The following is a 17,611-nucleotide window of genomic DNA, read 5'->3' as shown; positions in this document are numbered from 1 at the left end:
GTCTGTTTGTAATATGAAACATATTTTTTATGAAAACTATAAAACTAAAAAAAAAACATATGTTTTAAAAATTGGATATCATTGAATGATGCTTTGGTAAACCAATGCCTCTTAAATGCTGTAGGGTCAACAGTTGTGTTGTGTGTGGCACATTAAACCGGGCTTTAGTTTTTTAAACCCATCTTTCCTAGAACATTCAAAATGTACCTTCAAATTTAACAAAAGCATGTATGAAGTTTAACATTAAAAGCATTAGTATTTAATTACAGTTACATGTATTAAAGGAATTTAATCACACTATTAAGAATGCAATTTTCTGAAAAATTTTAACTTTTATATGAAAATAGGACAAAATTAAAATTAAATAATTAATGAAGCTGCTTAAAACATATTTCCTGTTCACATGTCGAAAATAAATTTAAAATAACTAGAATTAAAAATACAACACAAAAGTTTACTACTACATAAAGCATGATAATGGGATCAAAATGAATCATAAGTTATTTAAATTAATGCTTAAATTCTTCATATTACTTGAAAGACTCAGAATATATTTGTCTTACTATACAGAAAAACATAAACAATTTATAATTTATATTATACTAACCAAGTTTTAACACTGGTGCCAACAGATAGATTTGGTGGCAATACGTCAGAATCAAAATACAGCATACGACTTTTTAATTCACTATTTGTACAGTAAAATTTAAATTAAAAAACGCATATCACAATTCCAACCGAGACAAAGTTTACATAAAGTGTAGTATACAATTTTACAAAAAGTATAAAATATTAGCAATAGTAAAAAACAGTATTGGCGATATTTTACTGCAAAAATGCACACGCATTCCGCAATTGATTTTGTATTTGTAAAATTATTTCACTGGCAATATGTGACAGCTAAATGAAAGTAAACATTCTGAAGAAATAATAAAGTAGTTTTTCTAATATTCTAAGGAAAAATATGAAGCTGCACTTACCTCACAAAAACATGCTCATGTGACTGGAATCCATTAATCTCGACCAGAAATAATTGCCCATGTTCTTCGTCTTTTTTCATTTTTTGTGAAACAAAACATCCTAAAGTTATTTCTAGAATGATATGAACAATTTGGTGCAGCACATTAGGTTGGAAGTGATCAACAAATATGTCAACAAAAGAATGCTGAACTAATGGCAAGTAGCAACAAAGTCAGAATAATAGAAATACAAAAATGACCTGTTTCTGGCATTTACTTATGAAGTTAGCTGCTACACAGCAGGAATGATTGTTACATCCTTCCTTGCATTCATCCATTTTATCTCGCTGAGCAGTTTCAATACAATTATAATCAAAACTTTCGTCTTATCCGTACGCCACACGGAAGCCATGATCATCAGTTGTGACGTCACGCTGTGGATACTTCCTTGGCTTCAATTTTGTGACATAAAGCATACTGCATCTATTCTAACCTTTTTGATTCTGCCCTCCCACACGAGTTTCTTGCAAAGCGTCACGTGATCTCATATGTCATACTGTTTCTATATATTTCTCTTCAAGTGGTTAAAAATTCAGGTTAAAGGGCACCATTTTAACTTTGTTGCAAAGATCCAACATGAAAAATACTGGGAATACTTTATGGCTATGCAAGGGGATTACTTTGAAAGCTGATAATGTGTACAAATAGTTTCTTGTCATCATAGTTAATCTCGAAACCTTTTGATACCCTTTTGTATTAGCATAGAATTGATGGGAAAATACTCTGGTTATTAAGGAAAAAACACAAAAATGGTGATTGCCAAAAAGTTACATGTATAATTTAATGAAACTGACCCACAGTATACAACATACAGTAAGATATAAAATATCATTAAAAGAAATTACCAGACAATTATGATATTATACAAATTAGCATATGTATAAAATGATCAAACCAGATGTGTCAATTTGGTATAGGAAAATTATCTTCAGTGTTGAGTGTGATCTTCCCTAGAAGCAGTATAACTCGTACAGCCATGTCCGATGCTGTCAATTATGCAGTCACTGCCTCCACCATATGCATCTCTTTCATGATGTTTGATAGATGAAAACGGGGGACTAAACCCGGATTCAACCGTAAAGAGAACAACCCTCCATTGATCAACTGTCCTGTAGGCATGTGAACATGCTCACATCTAATGTTCCCTTCTGTGATGTGACGGGAACAGCATGCAAATGGCTGGTTGCCTTGCATGTATAGACCTCCTTTGTGAAGCCTTCTATGCAAGGTTGATGTTGACACCAAAGCACAGTGGTTGGTTGTCCTGGATGCTATATCTGTAATTAGAAATTGTTTATAAAGTCAATGAACAATAAAAGGACTCTCATTTAGCCATCTGGCCTCTTCTGTTTGACTTTGACCTGCCTCTAGTCCCCCAGAAGCTCTCCATCACAGTTTTTCAGGCAAATGATGCCTGGAGGTCATTGTTATAAATTGGCCATTGCAGATTTCTTGCCTCAATATAACATCAAAATTTTCAGGCTTTCTCTGAAACATGCAATTTTATGCTGCTCTCAGATGATGTTTTTCGATTGCAGCACCACTAATTTGCATACTGCAGTTTTACTCAGCAATTCTTATTTGACAACATATTCAAATTTTATATGGATTAGCTAATTTCTGAAAGAGTTATCTCTGTATCTGTGATTTTTCTATAATTTTTAGAAATCAGTGTAGAAGATATTCAGACTTGGGTGATAATGTTATGGCAAACACATTGAGACTGTACTTCAAATGTTTTTAATATTGAAATATTGAGAATACTTTTGTAATGATAGGTAGAAATTTGTGGTGTTCTAATGCTAAGTAAAGCTAAAAGCTGTCACTTTTACCATACAGTGTGCGTGCCTGACTTTAATTAAAAGTACACTCGTAATTTGTTTTTATTTCAGTTTGCTTAAAATTTAGTCAAGTTTCAGTTGATTTTTTTTTTTTTTTAAATTTTATTTTATTTAATGATGATAAGTGTATACAGGAAAGCTCAGAAATTTGCTTGTTGTCTTTGGTAGTTTTACCTTGTTTTTGTTTTCCCTTTGTGTGTGTGTGTATGCAGTAAATTGATATACATGCTTAATTTCTGGTTTAAAGTCTTCAGTTTACTTGCTTTAGAGGCAAATTTTTAAATTTCTCCTTTCCATAATCTGACCTTGATTATTTTCATTTCTTATTTCAGGAATGGTCACATGCTTACACATAGAAATAAGAAACCATTTGAATGTGATGCCGAAGGTTGTGGGAAAAGTTACTGTGATGCAAGATCTTTGAGGAGGCATAAAGAAAACCATCATTCCAATACATCATCAAATAACTTATCTGCATCTTTGAGTAGCCAAGTGTCTGTGATACCAGGTTTAGCACACTTAGGCTTCAACTCTCTTCAAACGTCTTTTCCTGCAAGTGTTATCACCAGCAGTTCTGGACCTGCTTTTACAGAATCCTCTTTGGCTAACAGAATACAGTACGCACCTCCTCCAACTACAACATCTCTCTCAGGTCGTGCCTCATCTGCCAATACTGAGAATTTATCTCGGACAGTTAGCAGTTCTGTTGTTAGTTCTGTGATACCAACAGCTGCATCACACCTTCAATTTCTTACATTCCAACAACAGCCTTCTAGTAAAGGACAACAGCAAGTAGCATCATCATCACCAAAGAATATTACTCGATCTGATAGTAATACTGTTCTCACTTCATGGCAACCCCAGACAATCAATACTGGTGCTCTGCTCCTCGCACAAAACTTTGGAGCTTCACAATCCATTGGTCAGACACAATCTACACAGCTGCTAGCTAGGAGCTTTGAAACATCTAATACAGAACAAGGGAATTCATCAGGTTCGGAGCTTTCTCAATCACAGTTAGGAAACACAAAGCAGGAGAAATCGGATATATTATCTCAGGACACTAGAGATCAAAATCGTTTAGAACAACCTGTTTTATCAGAAACCTGCTTTGAAGTTGTAAATTCATCATCAGGAGCAAAACAAATTGTTGCCCTTACTCCTCAAGGATCAGTGAATTTGCAGTTTGACTCGGGCTCCGGTACAGTGGTTCGACTTCAAGAGCATGCTGCTGATTCCCTCTATTCTCGTTCGTCGATGCAAATTGTAAAAATTGAGACGTCTGATCAAAGTAGTACTGCCTCTTCAGTTCCAACCACTCCAACTTCCAAGGAATCAAACAACTGTACTCAGCTTGGAAGTCCTTTGTTACAACAGTTGCTTAACCAGCAGCAAAATGCAGAAGTTAGTACTGCAGGCATTGTAAATTCTCGTTCTGAACAATCATATCTGCCCTCAATGCAAGAACAGCAGAAACAGTCATCTGCACAACAGTCATCAGTTTTAATATCACCATGGTCCCAGGTATAAAATTTATTATTATCATTTTTTTGTATGTGTGTATAACTAATTTAATTATAGTATACATGTTTACATACTAGGATCATTCCAGGAGTTTTGTCACTTACATAAATAAAGTTTAAAGTAATACCATTGGGTTGTTTAATTATGGCAGAGCATATTTTGATACATACAAGATATCGGAGATCACTAATAACACAACAGCTGGCATCATCTCTCTGCTGATGCAAGATGGCCCATATCCTGCCAAACTGTGTAATGCTGACTACATGAAGGTGGACTGTATGCATGATGACCTGTGGTTTGTGCTTCTTAGTCCCTGTCGCATATCAGAACATGGTTGAGTGTGAGCCCGTGGATGCTGTTGGACACCAGAACAATGGTGTCGCATACTGTTTATGGATGAGTCTTATTCTAACATCCAGAACAATTCCTGAAGTGTAATGATATGGCAAGAGCCAGAAACATATTATCGGGTGCCAAACATCATCAAAAGAGACAGAGGAGGAGGCTTACTTGTATGGGCTAGGATAGCAATGAACGGCTGCGCCAACCTCTGTGTGATTAATAGTGGTTCCATTACAGCTGGTTGATATCGCAATGAAATTCTACACCCTTTTGTATGTCCTTGTATCCTTGCAATAGCTACCGACGTGATATTTATAGACAACTAACAGCTTCGCTGCCAGCCTTCGTCTGGCTTTTAAATGTACCAGAAAAATGGCTGAAGGGAACACCAAACATTAAATTTAAAAACTGCGTAGAATTTTACTCTGCAGAACAACTCCATACAAAAAAAGGTATTACGTATAACAAAATTACAATGAAATAAGCAATACCCCTTAATACAAATATTAATTATCCTAATAAATAAATTAACCAACTTCCCTTTGCAAAATCTCAAGAACTGAAATGGTATAAAGGAGGTTAAGAACTTTGTTTCCTAAAAAATCACTCAAAACTTTTCAATATCTTAAAAACAGTGAAATGAGCAATAAATCACATAAAAGAATACAAAAAACAAAAAATTCTGAAAAGCAAAGTATAATTAATGATATTTTATCTTATATTTTCAAGAGAAAAAAATTACAATGAAATAAGCTATATCCTTAATACAAATATTAATTATCCTAATAAAAAATTAACGGTAAAAGTATAGTTTAGGGTACCCTTTGGTGAAACTTTGCGATTTTTGGCAGTACATGGATACCAATTTTGTGCAATTGTTTGTCTTGTTATTTTGACTTGTGAAGTGGCGATTTTTGGCGCAAAAATCGCCGCTACACAAAGCCAAAATAACAAGACAAACAATTGCACAAACTCGGTATCCATGTACACATTGACTTATTTTCACCTAAAAAAAAAAACCCCAGATTACACAAAAATGGCATTGCGCACTCCTTTGACTTTATCCATGTACACGTCGACCTATTTTCACTTTAAAAAAAATCTCCGAATTGCACAAAAATGGCATTGCACACTCTTTTAACTTTGTCCATGTACACGTCGACCTATTTTGACTTAAAAAAAATCCCAGAATTGCACAAACTTGCATTGCGCATTCCCTTTATTTTGTTCACGTACACATCGATATATTTTCACTTAAAAAGTCAAAGGAGCACCAAAGTCTACAATATAGGCAAGCAAAAAATACATAATCTCAATAAAATACATTTTAAACCAAACAGTAAAATAACATAAAAAAGGAAAAACATATTATACATTTAAGCACTACCAAAAGCAAATATTCACTTACCATGATTTTCGAGTTCGCTTCGTACACTCAGAGCCATGTAAAACACGTAAATCAATCATACTCAAATGACTTTTTTCAAACCAGGTACTCTTTCTGATCAAGCGCTTCACATAGTGACCATCTGAACCTTTCTTCTTACAAATCCATCTAAACGGTTTTAACACACACCACAAAAACGCTTACTAAACATCCCATGATTCAAAATTTCCCAGAATCATGCACCCGATTACGTCACAATAGGGTTTCCATAACATTCAACTACTCAGGCTACCATAAATGAAACAACAACTTCGCCATAATACAAGGGGTACTATAATACAAGTCTACCCTACCCAAATTAACCAAATTTCTGTTGAAGAAAAAAAAATCATGCAAAACCTTTCAATATCTTACAAACTGCAAAATAAGCAAAAAATAACATGAAAGCAACTCAAAAAACATAAAATTCCACGCAGAATTTTACTCTGCAGAACAACTTTATCCAAAAAAAAATCACTAAAATTGTATTATATATATATATATATAAATGACAATGAAATATGCCAGTCTCTTAAAAACAGTGATATAAGAAATACGATGAAAAATTGTTGCCAAACCCATATTTCTAAAAGAATGAAACTATTCAAAATGATGCAATTTCATCAAAAATCTATCAGCAACAATAAGACAGGAAAATTGTTGCCAAAATTCCATTTTTAAAGATGTGAGATGTGAAAAGTGTACTCGGAAGCTTCATTTAAAAAATTTTTTCTTTAAATACGAAATATTATCATTTTTCCAAAATTCTTTTTGTAAAAGCAGTCGCAAGGATGAAATTTTAACGTGTCCAAAAATCAAAGAAAAATAAACTTTTTTAGAAAAAATCCCATTAAAAAGGTGTTAAGCTAACTTTGTTAAATAAATTAGTATTTAATCGATTTATTGAAACACAAAATTTCTTTTAAGTTCGTAAAATAGCTAAATACCTACGTTTCATGACGATGTGAAAATGGAGTGTGTAGAGTAAAATCTTGCTTTCCTCTAACCCATTATGTCTCAAAATGACGCGAATACTCTAGAGCGGACCTGAATACTCTAGAGCATGTGTGGGACATATTGGTATGATGGATAGCAGTTTGCAGTGTGGCACCAGGCACTTTCCACAAGCTTTGACATGCATTACTTCAGGAATGGGCACTACTGCTACAGCAAGCAGTGAGCAATACTATTGCCAGCTTGCTAACTGTTGTCAAGTAGGTATTTCAGCTAAAGGGTATCATACTGTAATTATTGTGATATTTCCATTGCACATTCTTCCAACCCATTTGGTCTTCAGCAGTGGGATGGTTGTAATACATATGTTTTTGTATCTGATGGTTGTAATGCATGTGTTCTTCACTTTGCTTTATGGTTCACTGTGTTTTCTGCTAATGCCACAGCAACCTTGTGAATTGATTTCAAGCATATCCACTAAATAGTTTTTGTCCTCCACAAAGGCATCCTATCCCTTAGGCGGGTAGCCTTAGCATGCTTTGCCATAATTAAAATAAGCAAAACAAACTAAAGTTTGGGATATGGTAACTTAAAGTTATCTGAGGCAATGTATTCTTCACTTGGTAGACCACTTGTATTTGTCAAATCACCAGTCATAAAATTTAGAATCTATTTTAATAAAATTAAGACATATTCCTAGGCACAATCAATTTAAGTGCCAATAATTTGCTAACTGTCCAGGGTGGAATTTTGGAGCACCTTTCCCCCAAAAAAAGGAAAGAGTTGCCAACAGATGAATAAAACATTTGGAATGGCCTGATAATACTCCATACCTATACTTGATCAAAGCCATGTGCAAATGATTTTGTGCTCACATATACTTATGTTGGCTAGAGATCAAAACTGTCAGTTGTTGTAACTGTAAGTGAAAAACAGCTTGATATGTCAAATTAGTTTCTAGTAAACTATAATTCTGCACAGATCATATGCAGTCTACCCAGGGTCATATGAGAAATGGTGGAAACAGTGTTTCAGATTTTAAGTCAGAATGTCAAAATAGGCTAAAATTTCTCTGCTTAATTTAGGGAGAGACAGTGGAATGATATATGTCCATGAAAAGTTTAAAATCAGTTGTGAATCCTGTTTCATGGATCTAAGCCCACTAGCAAATGTAGCACTGTAGCTTCTTACTTTGGGAAGGTCCCATATTTGACACTTTCCTAAAGAAAGAAACTAAAAATTTCTTGCTTTGCACCACACAATCATTTTATGCATAGCATTTTATCGTGAATGAGTACGGGAAATTAAATTCATAATTTTTTTCTCAGAAATCACTTTTTAACTTAATATTTAAGAATTTCTGTAGCTTCAAAGCAATTGTATCAAAATAATTTGAACTGAAAGTAGTTTGACATATAACATCATGAATTCTACTTTATTGATTAAAATCTGTCCTATGGAACTAATAATGAGTAATGTTATTATATCAACTCATGAATTGCTGTAAGAAAACAAAAACTTATCGGTAAATAAAATTAAATGTTTTGATAAAAATATAAGCTTAAAAAAGTACTGGAAATTCTTTTAGCATTAGATACAGCTTTTATCTCTAATTACTTCATTTTGTTATATATTTAAGAAATATGAGTGTAAAATTTTTTCTTCAGTCTGTTCATCTTTGTTTTAGGTGCCATATGCAGTGCCTAATTCTGCATCAACATCTCGCTACAAGTAAGGCATTTTCATTGTTGTGTAAAAGTGTTAATGTGTACTTAAAATAATTGTCTAAATCAGCGGTTCTCAGCCTTTTGACTAACACGTACCATCTAAACAAAAATTGAAAAACCTTAGTACCACCACTATATTTTACAATGATTATTTTTCAAATTCTCAAAAGAAATAGTTAAAAATATATATTTTTTGCCATTTGCACAACTTATTGTCTATTTGTATTAAATATGCACATATAAAAAGTGTAAATTAGATTAAAAATTGGTTAACATTTTAATTATCAAAATTTAAGTTATAATACTTAAAATTCTAAAATTTAGTGTAAAATTTGGATTTGTATGAATCAGAATGGCAAAACTCCAAACTCAGATGAATGCTTGTACAACTATAATGTGGCATCTCAACTCTGTGTGGAGAGGCATTGTCCTCTGGGATCAGGCTCAGTTCGTCAGCGTGAATGCAGGGCATGAACAATTATACTTTCACATGTTGTTAACTTGTCACAGACATTTTTGTATGTACCAGGGTATCTCAGGATTTCAAGCGATTGTATACAGTGGGTGGGTTGATGCAGGTATTATCTCAATGGCAGGTTTCTTGCTGGCATTTTTTCCATTGAGTATAATTGATATGTAAACAAGATATTTTATTACACAGATTTATCACATAACATACTTACTTTTACATATAACATTGCCTTACTCTGTAAAGTTTGACTTTGGCTTTGTTGCTATACCTCGCCATATTGCTGAGCATGCACATATGAAACTACTGGATCAGAGTGCATCACATTTATAAGACTTAGAACTAAAACTTGGCTGTGTCTTTTAAAAAAACTAACGATACTCGCTATAATAATAATGAACAAATATTTGATATTTATAACCATTATATATGTTTACCTAGTTATGGTTAATTTTATTTAAATATCATTTAGTTATATAACTTTATTAATTAACTAAATAATACCATACAGTCAAAAGTCGTTAATCTGGACTCATCGGGACTTCGGCGATTCCGGATTATCGATTTTTCCGGATTATAGATCATCAGTTTAAATCTGGTAAGATGGCATGCAAAAACTACAAAATTAAAAATATGAAACCGTAATTTATGAAATAAAGAACAATTATGATCTAAAGGGTATCAAAATTTACAAAAAGAAAAAACTTAATATTTATTTGTTTACTTTATTAAACATTTCCTTCAATGTAAGTTGCTTCGTTTCATGTGATAATACTTTCTCTTTAATTCTATTAAACAGACATAATTTCTTGTTTAGTTACAAAGTTCCGCTGTTCAAGTCCTATAATTGCTGTGTTGAGAATACCGACTAATTTGTCAATCGAAATGTTTTCGTTTTCAATAACCTCTGGGTCACTTTCTTCACTATCGGAAGCGAATTATAATGACGAGGAACTTGATTTAAATCATATCAAAGACGGAGTACATCGAGATGAAATACTAAACTTAGTACGGAATTATAATCCAAATAAAATAAAAACATCTGCTCTGAAGATAAGGATAGTGTTGACAGATCAACTTCCAATCCGCCGCGTGAAATTGATAAACAGATTTCGGATTTCAAAACATACTTTCGCTTTGTAGATACAAATTACATATTAGTAAATATATATTGGAAATTCTATTTGACATAATCTTTCTAATCTATCATAATCTAATAATGACGTTTCTGCCCCCCCCCTCTGCCGCAGAGCAGCGTGAAATTGATAAACAGATTTCGGATTTCAAAACATACTTTCGCGTTGTAGTAAATATATATCGGAAATTCTATTTGACATAATCGAAAGTTCAAGCTTACTTTTATAAAATTGCTCTAACAGTCTGCAAAAAATAATAAGCCGGATCCAATTCGAAGATTAAGGAACAACGCAATCTGCAACATTAACTGAATTAGATAACTTTAGCTTAGCGTATAACTCCGTTACACATTAAACGCGCATGCGCACAAACATATTCGCAGCCGTAAGGGTCTTACGCGCTCTCGTAAACGCCTGTGCGCATGCGTGAACGCGACGCATGCGCAGAAAGTTTGTAGCTTTGAGGTCCGGATTATAGATCATTCCGGATTATGGGTGTCCGAATTAACGACTTTTGACTGTATTTAATTGTAACTATAAACAATAAACATTCTAGTTATGCTTATTACATTCCAATTATCAATAGAAAAAATGCACAAATTTTTTTCAATTACTGTTTGTTACATGTATTCTGTTCTTTAAATAATCTCATTTTCATATGCATTTTCTTTTGCATACATAAATGTATGCAAATGTAAGTAATGCTCCTGGAAGGAAATTAAAAGAGTTCTGGATCAGTCCAGTGTTTTGCTTTCAATTTGGAAAGAAAATTGGCATACTTTCCTTACTGGTATGTAATGTCAATTTGGAATTTCATCATTGTAATCTAGCACTATGTGAAAAGCACTGGCATAGAAAAGTTAGCAAATTTCTTTAAAACATAAATTATAGCAAAAGCTTCCTTTTCTTTCATGGTGTAATTTCTTTGTTCGTTATTTAGATAGTTTTTTACTTGTAAATGCTCTACACCATTTTCATCTTTTTTGTCCTAAGCATGCTGCTACAATGTAAGATAAAGCAACTGAGTAGATCATGAATGATAGGTTATAATTTGGTGTATAGCATCCAGGAGCTTCACCAGTAACCTTGTTAAGTGCCATGAAAGAATTTTCATATTCTTGCCATTTGATTTTATTCAGTACAGTCAAAAGTCGTTAATCCGGACTCGTCGGGACTTCGGCGATTCCGGATTATCGATTTTTACGGATTATAGATCATCAGTTTAAATCTGGTAAGATGGCATGCAGAAATTATAAAATTAAAAATATGAAACTGTAATTTATGAAATAAAGAACAATTATAATCTAAAGGGTATCAAAATTTACAAAAAAAAAAAAAAAAAAAAAAGCTTAATATTTATTTGTTTACTTTATTAAACATTTCTTTCAATGTAAGTTGTTTCGTTTTTTATGTGATAATACATTCTCTTTAATTCTATAAACAGACATAATTTCTTGTTCAGTTACAAAGTTCCGCTGTTCAAGTCCTATAATTGCTGTGTCTACCGACTAATTTGTCAATCGAAATTTTTTCGTTTTCAATAACCTCTGTCACTTTCTTCACTATCGGAAGCAAATTATAATGAGGAGGAATTTGATTTAAATCATATCAAAGACGGAGTACATCGAGATGAAATACTACATTTAGTAAGGAATTATAAGTCAAATAAAATACAAACATCTGCCCTGATGATAAGGATAGTGCTGACAGATCAACTTCCAATTCATTGCGCGCGTCGGCGTTAAAGATAAACAAAGTTTAGATAAAGAAACGTTAAAGTTTAGATAAACAAAGGATATGCCTTTATCCATTTTTTGCAGCAATTCCACATTTTGTTTAATGAACTTCGAAACATACTTTCGCTTTGTAGATCCTTTACATATTAATAAATATATATCAGAAATTCTATTTGACATAATCGAAAGTTCAAGCTTACTTTTATAAAATTGGGTGCTACTTTGTTAGACGGTTGCACGGATTTTTGGTGAATTTTTTTGGCGAGCGACACAATTTATGGTAAACCCATTGCTGGCCAAGTTATTTATGATAACCGATACTTTGTTGCCATTTTATTTAAAAATAATGCGTTTTATTATCTATAAATTCCATGTTTTAAATATTATTTATGGCTTCTAAATATTAAAAACCAATTTAATTTTGCATTTTTATTTGAAATAAATTTTTTTTGTTTATAATATTTTATATATGGTGTAATCAATGACGTCGTACTTTAAAAGTAATTGGTTTTAATATCTATAAATTTAATGTAATGTTTTAAACATTATTTATGTCTGTTAAATATTAAACTACAATTTAATTTTGCATTTTTTTAAATGCTTTTATTATGTATGATTATTTAAATAATTTTAATTCTATGGGTGATGTAATCAGCTCCCTGATTGGTTACAGAATATTTGTGCATTAACGAACTGTAATCAGCTCCCTAATTCGTTACCGAACATTTGTGCATTACCGCGCCATTTTAAAATTTCATTCTTTATCTAGTCGAATTCTTCATCTTTCAAAGCGAACGGATACGTCTCTTTCAAAGATGAATGTTGTTATTGGTAAGTACCAAGAATTATTGTTATCGGAATCAAAAAATTGTCCTTTGAGATTTTTAATTTTTGGAGGAGACGTCGCTAATCAGCAATGACAGCTGATTAGCTTTAAAAATAATTATATCCTGTAAAACTTATTTTAAAGTATTTGAGTTTAAGTAATACTTTAATTCTCTTAAACATTGGTATGATGTTTTTAATTCGATATTCAATTTAAGTAATATTTTAATCCAATTAAACGTTGGCGCAATGTTTTTATAGCGGTGTTTTTATTCTATTTCTTTGCTATATGAAAGTAATAATTTAATCTTACTTTATTATTTTATACTCGTTGTAAATGTATTTATTTACATTTGCCTGCCATCTTAAGAAACATTTTTAACAAAAAATTAATCCATTATTTTTAGCTTTTTTTTTTTTTTTTTTTTTTTTTTTTTTTTTTTTTTTTTTTTTTAGTTTCGAATACTTTATTATGCGCAAAATACGTAAAAACAGAGTTTTTCAAGATGGCTGACGACTGTAAAAATCACGCCAACATTTGCACCTACGTAAATCGCCAAAAATCCATGCAACCGTCTACCAAAGTAGCACCTAAAATTGCTCTAACAGTCTGCAAAAAATAATAAGCCAGATCCAATTCGAAGATTAAGGAACAACGCAATCTTCAACATTAACTGAAATAGATAATTAGATAATTTTAGCTTAACTTATACCGTCCGTTATACATTAAACGTGCACTCGTAAACGTATTTTACGCACGCGCACAAGCATATTCGTAGCCGTAAATGTCTTACACGCATGCATCAACACGAAGCATGCGCAGAAAGTTTGTAGCTTTGCGGTTCGGATTATAGATCATTCCGGATTATGGGTGTCTGAATTAACGACTTTTGACTGTATTCTACTATTGGTTAATTGTATTAACAGAGTGACTAAAATAATGAAAGAAGGAATGTGTGAGTGAAACTGTAAGAATAATATACTGTGAACTTCATTCTTTGTTTTTGTAGATTTTAAACTTTAAATAGCATGAACTTCTCTAGATCAGGAGCAAACTTATCAGAGCATTCTATATATCCACAAAAATTTGACTTCTTGTGTAAAACTTTATTTTTTCAAATTTATCATGAAGGTCAGCTCTATCATAGTGTAGATATATCAGAGATACATTTTAGATGATGTTTCCAGTTATCACGGAAAGCAGCATCATCATCAGTTTATGCTTTATTTATCTTTATGCTTATTTTGATTCCTCTGTTTATATCATATTATGTCCACATTTATTTTAAATGGTTGATTTGTTTGATTAAGTGACGTAATTCAAAAATTATTAGAATGTCTTCTCCTCCCTCCTCTGTAATTGACAGGATTCACAATTATCACATTAATCTGAAATATTCTTTTTATTTTGAGGCTTATATAGAATAAAGTTTGCTGCAGTTTTCTTTTTCCTTAAATGTCCTCCGTACAGATTATTATGTGCAAGTTGTTGTTATCTTCTAACTTAGGCATGTTACCTCTTCTAAGATTTTATCCTGATGATAAAGCAACGCAAAGAGAACAGTTTTCTAAAGATTCATAATTTTCCCTCTCTTGTTTAAATTTTGTAAAATCTGAAAGATTCTCCTATACTTCATTTTAAGTATTTAGCTTTTCTTCATTAGCAGTTTTATTGAAATATTACTTCTGTGAAATCATGATTAATAGGTTCAGTAATTGCTTGGTTCTCAATTCCAGTGTTGAAATTTCAGAAGATTCTGTCTATATTCTTATGATATATACTTAGATTATTTGCTATAGGATTCACTACTAAACTCACTCACTTAATTCAACTATTATTTTCATTATTTCAGCAAGAACCTTTTAGATCTTGATATGTATTTAATTAAGACACAATAACTAAATTAAGACACAAATATTGATAATTAATAATGTATTTAATTATCAATATTTGTGACCCTGAATCAGTTACAGCATGTAAAATGCAATCTGTACATTCAACTAGTAGTTCAGTTCATTGGTTATGAATGAATAACAGAGTTGTTTTTGTTCTCGGTGAGACTGCTAATTTCACCAGTAACATTGTGTGAGATTTTGGCTGGGACTTAGGTTTTGCCTGTAGAATCATCAGTCTTAATGAGTTTTAATATCTGCACAGAACTTTAGAACGATGTACAGGGATAGTATATTTTCCTTTCAAACATAAGAAACATAACTCTCAATGCTCTAATTTTACTTTCATATTTTCTACAGAAACTTCTTCACATTCCTTGGTGTAGTATATATTTTCTGTTTCTCATTATAGACATTTTGAGTTAATAGAAGCTCTAGCTAAATAATTTCTAACCTTGGTACTATTCTAGTTCTTTCCCCCCCCCCTCTCTCTCTCCTTCCTGTTGGAAATCTCTGGTTTGTTTTCAAGTCATATGAAAGGACTGTAATTGTCTTTATTTTTATTTTATTTTTTTTTCCCATGTGTAGTTCATAGCATATAAATTCTAGTGGTTTTTCAATGTCAAATTATTAATCTGTTATATTCAGACTATTAAACTTTAAATAAGTTGAGATAACTTTCATTATAATTGATGACAGTAAGTTCACATAAGTTTCTGCTCTTGTATCTGATAATTTTAAACTTATTATTTAAGTTTGAATACTGTCATAAAGATTTCTCAATTTTGAAATTTCAGAAGATTTATTTATGGGTTTAAGACTTAATAACCTATATATATGTGCATTAATTCCTGAATCTTTATGGCCAAATCTTTCTGTAAGTAATTGCATTGTTGCATCAGAATTCTCACCAGATAAAGCAAATCCTTGGATTGGTGGATGTACCAACCAAGTATGATTTTAGATTGTTAAATTTATCTCATTTATTTGGCAGGTTGAATTTATCTCTTTTATTTGGCAGTTAATTCTGTCATATTATTGTGCAGTAAAAACTCCAGAACTACTGTTTAGTGCTTACATCATCGTAAAATTCTGTTATTAAACGCTTTATTCTGGGCTTACTAGTTTCAGTTAGCTTGAAGTGTTTCAACTATTCAAACTAATAGCTGCTGTGATCTAATTATATTTTCTTTAATCCTCTAATTGGTGTAAAATTCCAGAACTTTTCTCTTTTTAAATTTTAGAGTCTTAAGCAGTTTGATTTCAGATTCCAAATCTTCGTCATTTTCTGTATCTGAATCTGGGTTCGAGTTCTTTATGTTCAAATAACTGTTCTAATTCATTAATATCAAATTGTTCAGAAGCAAAAGTTAGTTCTATTTTACCTAGTACCCTTGTGATTGTATTTTGAGGTACCTCATTCTTCCTAAGTTATGCTATGCTATCAGCCATTACTAATTGAATTTGAAATAAACAAGTTTTTTTTTTTCATTTTTGTGGTTTGTTCAAATCCAAACAGGTACCATTTCTGACACCTTCTGTTACAGGACTTTAAGCAGTATGTGTAATGGATGGGTTGGTGCTGGTATTACTTCAATAACAGGTTTATTGTTGACACTTTACTCAAAAAAATAAAGCTGATACTTAGATATTTATTACGTGGACATATCACATGGTACATGCTTACTGTTATCTACAGTGCAAAGTCTGAAATCCAGACGTCCATTATCAGAATGATCTAAAATCCGGACCTCAAAACCACCAACAAAATTTTTCTCGTAGGCTTTACGCATGCGCATTTGATTTCTCTCTCCACGCATAATAAAACATCTGGAGAGTCCTGATTCTTAATTTCACTTCGACACTAAATAAAATATCTTGTTATTGAAGAAACAATCATTTTAGCATAAATTTGTACAATCACTAATTTGGCTCCGTTGCTGTGTATTTGCTTGGCACTCATCTCAAACCGAAGCATTCCACATAGATACATCATTGATCTTATGCCAACCTGGCAAATCATTATTTATTATACTTTCCTTTCATCATCACATGTTTATCAAAACATGACAACTTGACTAATGACTCAAGATGTAGCGATGCCTAAACATTTTTTTTTATGTTAGTAATTGAATAATAAAGGAGTATGGAAACCTTTTATGTTGACATCACGCTTGGCGATGATTACATATTTAAGTTAAATGCACTAAAAAATGTTGATGAGGAAAAATTTACCAGAAATTTCTTTCCATATGCTGAAAATAGATTTTGTTAATGATACTCATAGACTCAAAGATTACATTTAGGGCTATATGAATTAAGAATAACTTATTTGTTATTCGCATAAACCCAGAACCAGCGCCAGGGCTCGTATGGCCACGCCAAGTCCCAGAATTTAGGACCCACAGAAACTGCATCAGGCGGTAAGATATCCAGCGCCGGCCTTCAATAAGGCTTAAGTATATGTGGGAATTTATTTATCTGATAAGCCTTAAGCATGTGCAAGAAATAAACATAAGTATAATAAATAACTAAACTAAAACAATTCAGGCTTAATTGTCTCAGTGCGCAATAGAAGCAAGATAAAATTTAGCGGAAGAACTTGTTGTTAGTCGCCAAGCTCATGATGCAAGGCTAGCCAAATTTGATGATGGCAGCTGCTAATTTTAAAGATTTTCAGACATCGCAAAACAAAGGTGAAATTTTCTAGTTAACA

At 32.1% G+C, this 17,611-nt stretch overlaps 1 protein-coding gene across 1 annotated transcript in view; it reads left to right on the top strand.

The window, feature by feature from the left end:
* The window catches only part of LOC118193812 (uncharacterized), a 145,289-nt gene that overhangs the window by 34,808 nt on the left and 92,870 nt on the right, over positions 1 to 17,611 (top strand). The window contains exons 5-6 of the mRNA XM_085814785.1: positions 3,193 to 4,384; positions 8,797 to 8,840. Of these exons, the coding sequence (XP_085670911.1) occupies positions 3,193 to 4,384; positions 8,797 to 8,840 (1,236 nt within the window). The remainder of the gene's footprint in view (positions 1 to 3,192; positions 4,385 to 8,796; positions 8,841 to 17,611) is intronic.

This window comes from Stegodyphus dumicola, chromosome 4 (assembly GCF_044657685.1).
Source record: "Stegodyphus dumicola isolate Sdum_Otavi_A_Nest chromosome 4, ASM4465768v1".
NCBI classification, from domain to species: Eukaryota; Metazoa; Arthropoda; class Arachnida; order Araneae; family Eresidae; genus Stegodyphus; species Stegodyphus dumicola.
Note: the sequence above shows the minus strand (reverse complement) of the source record. Positions and strands in the feature narration are given on the sequence as shown.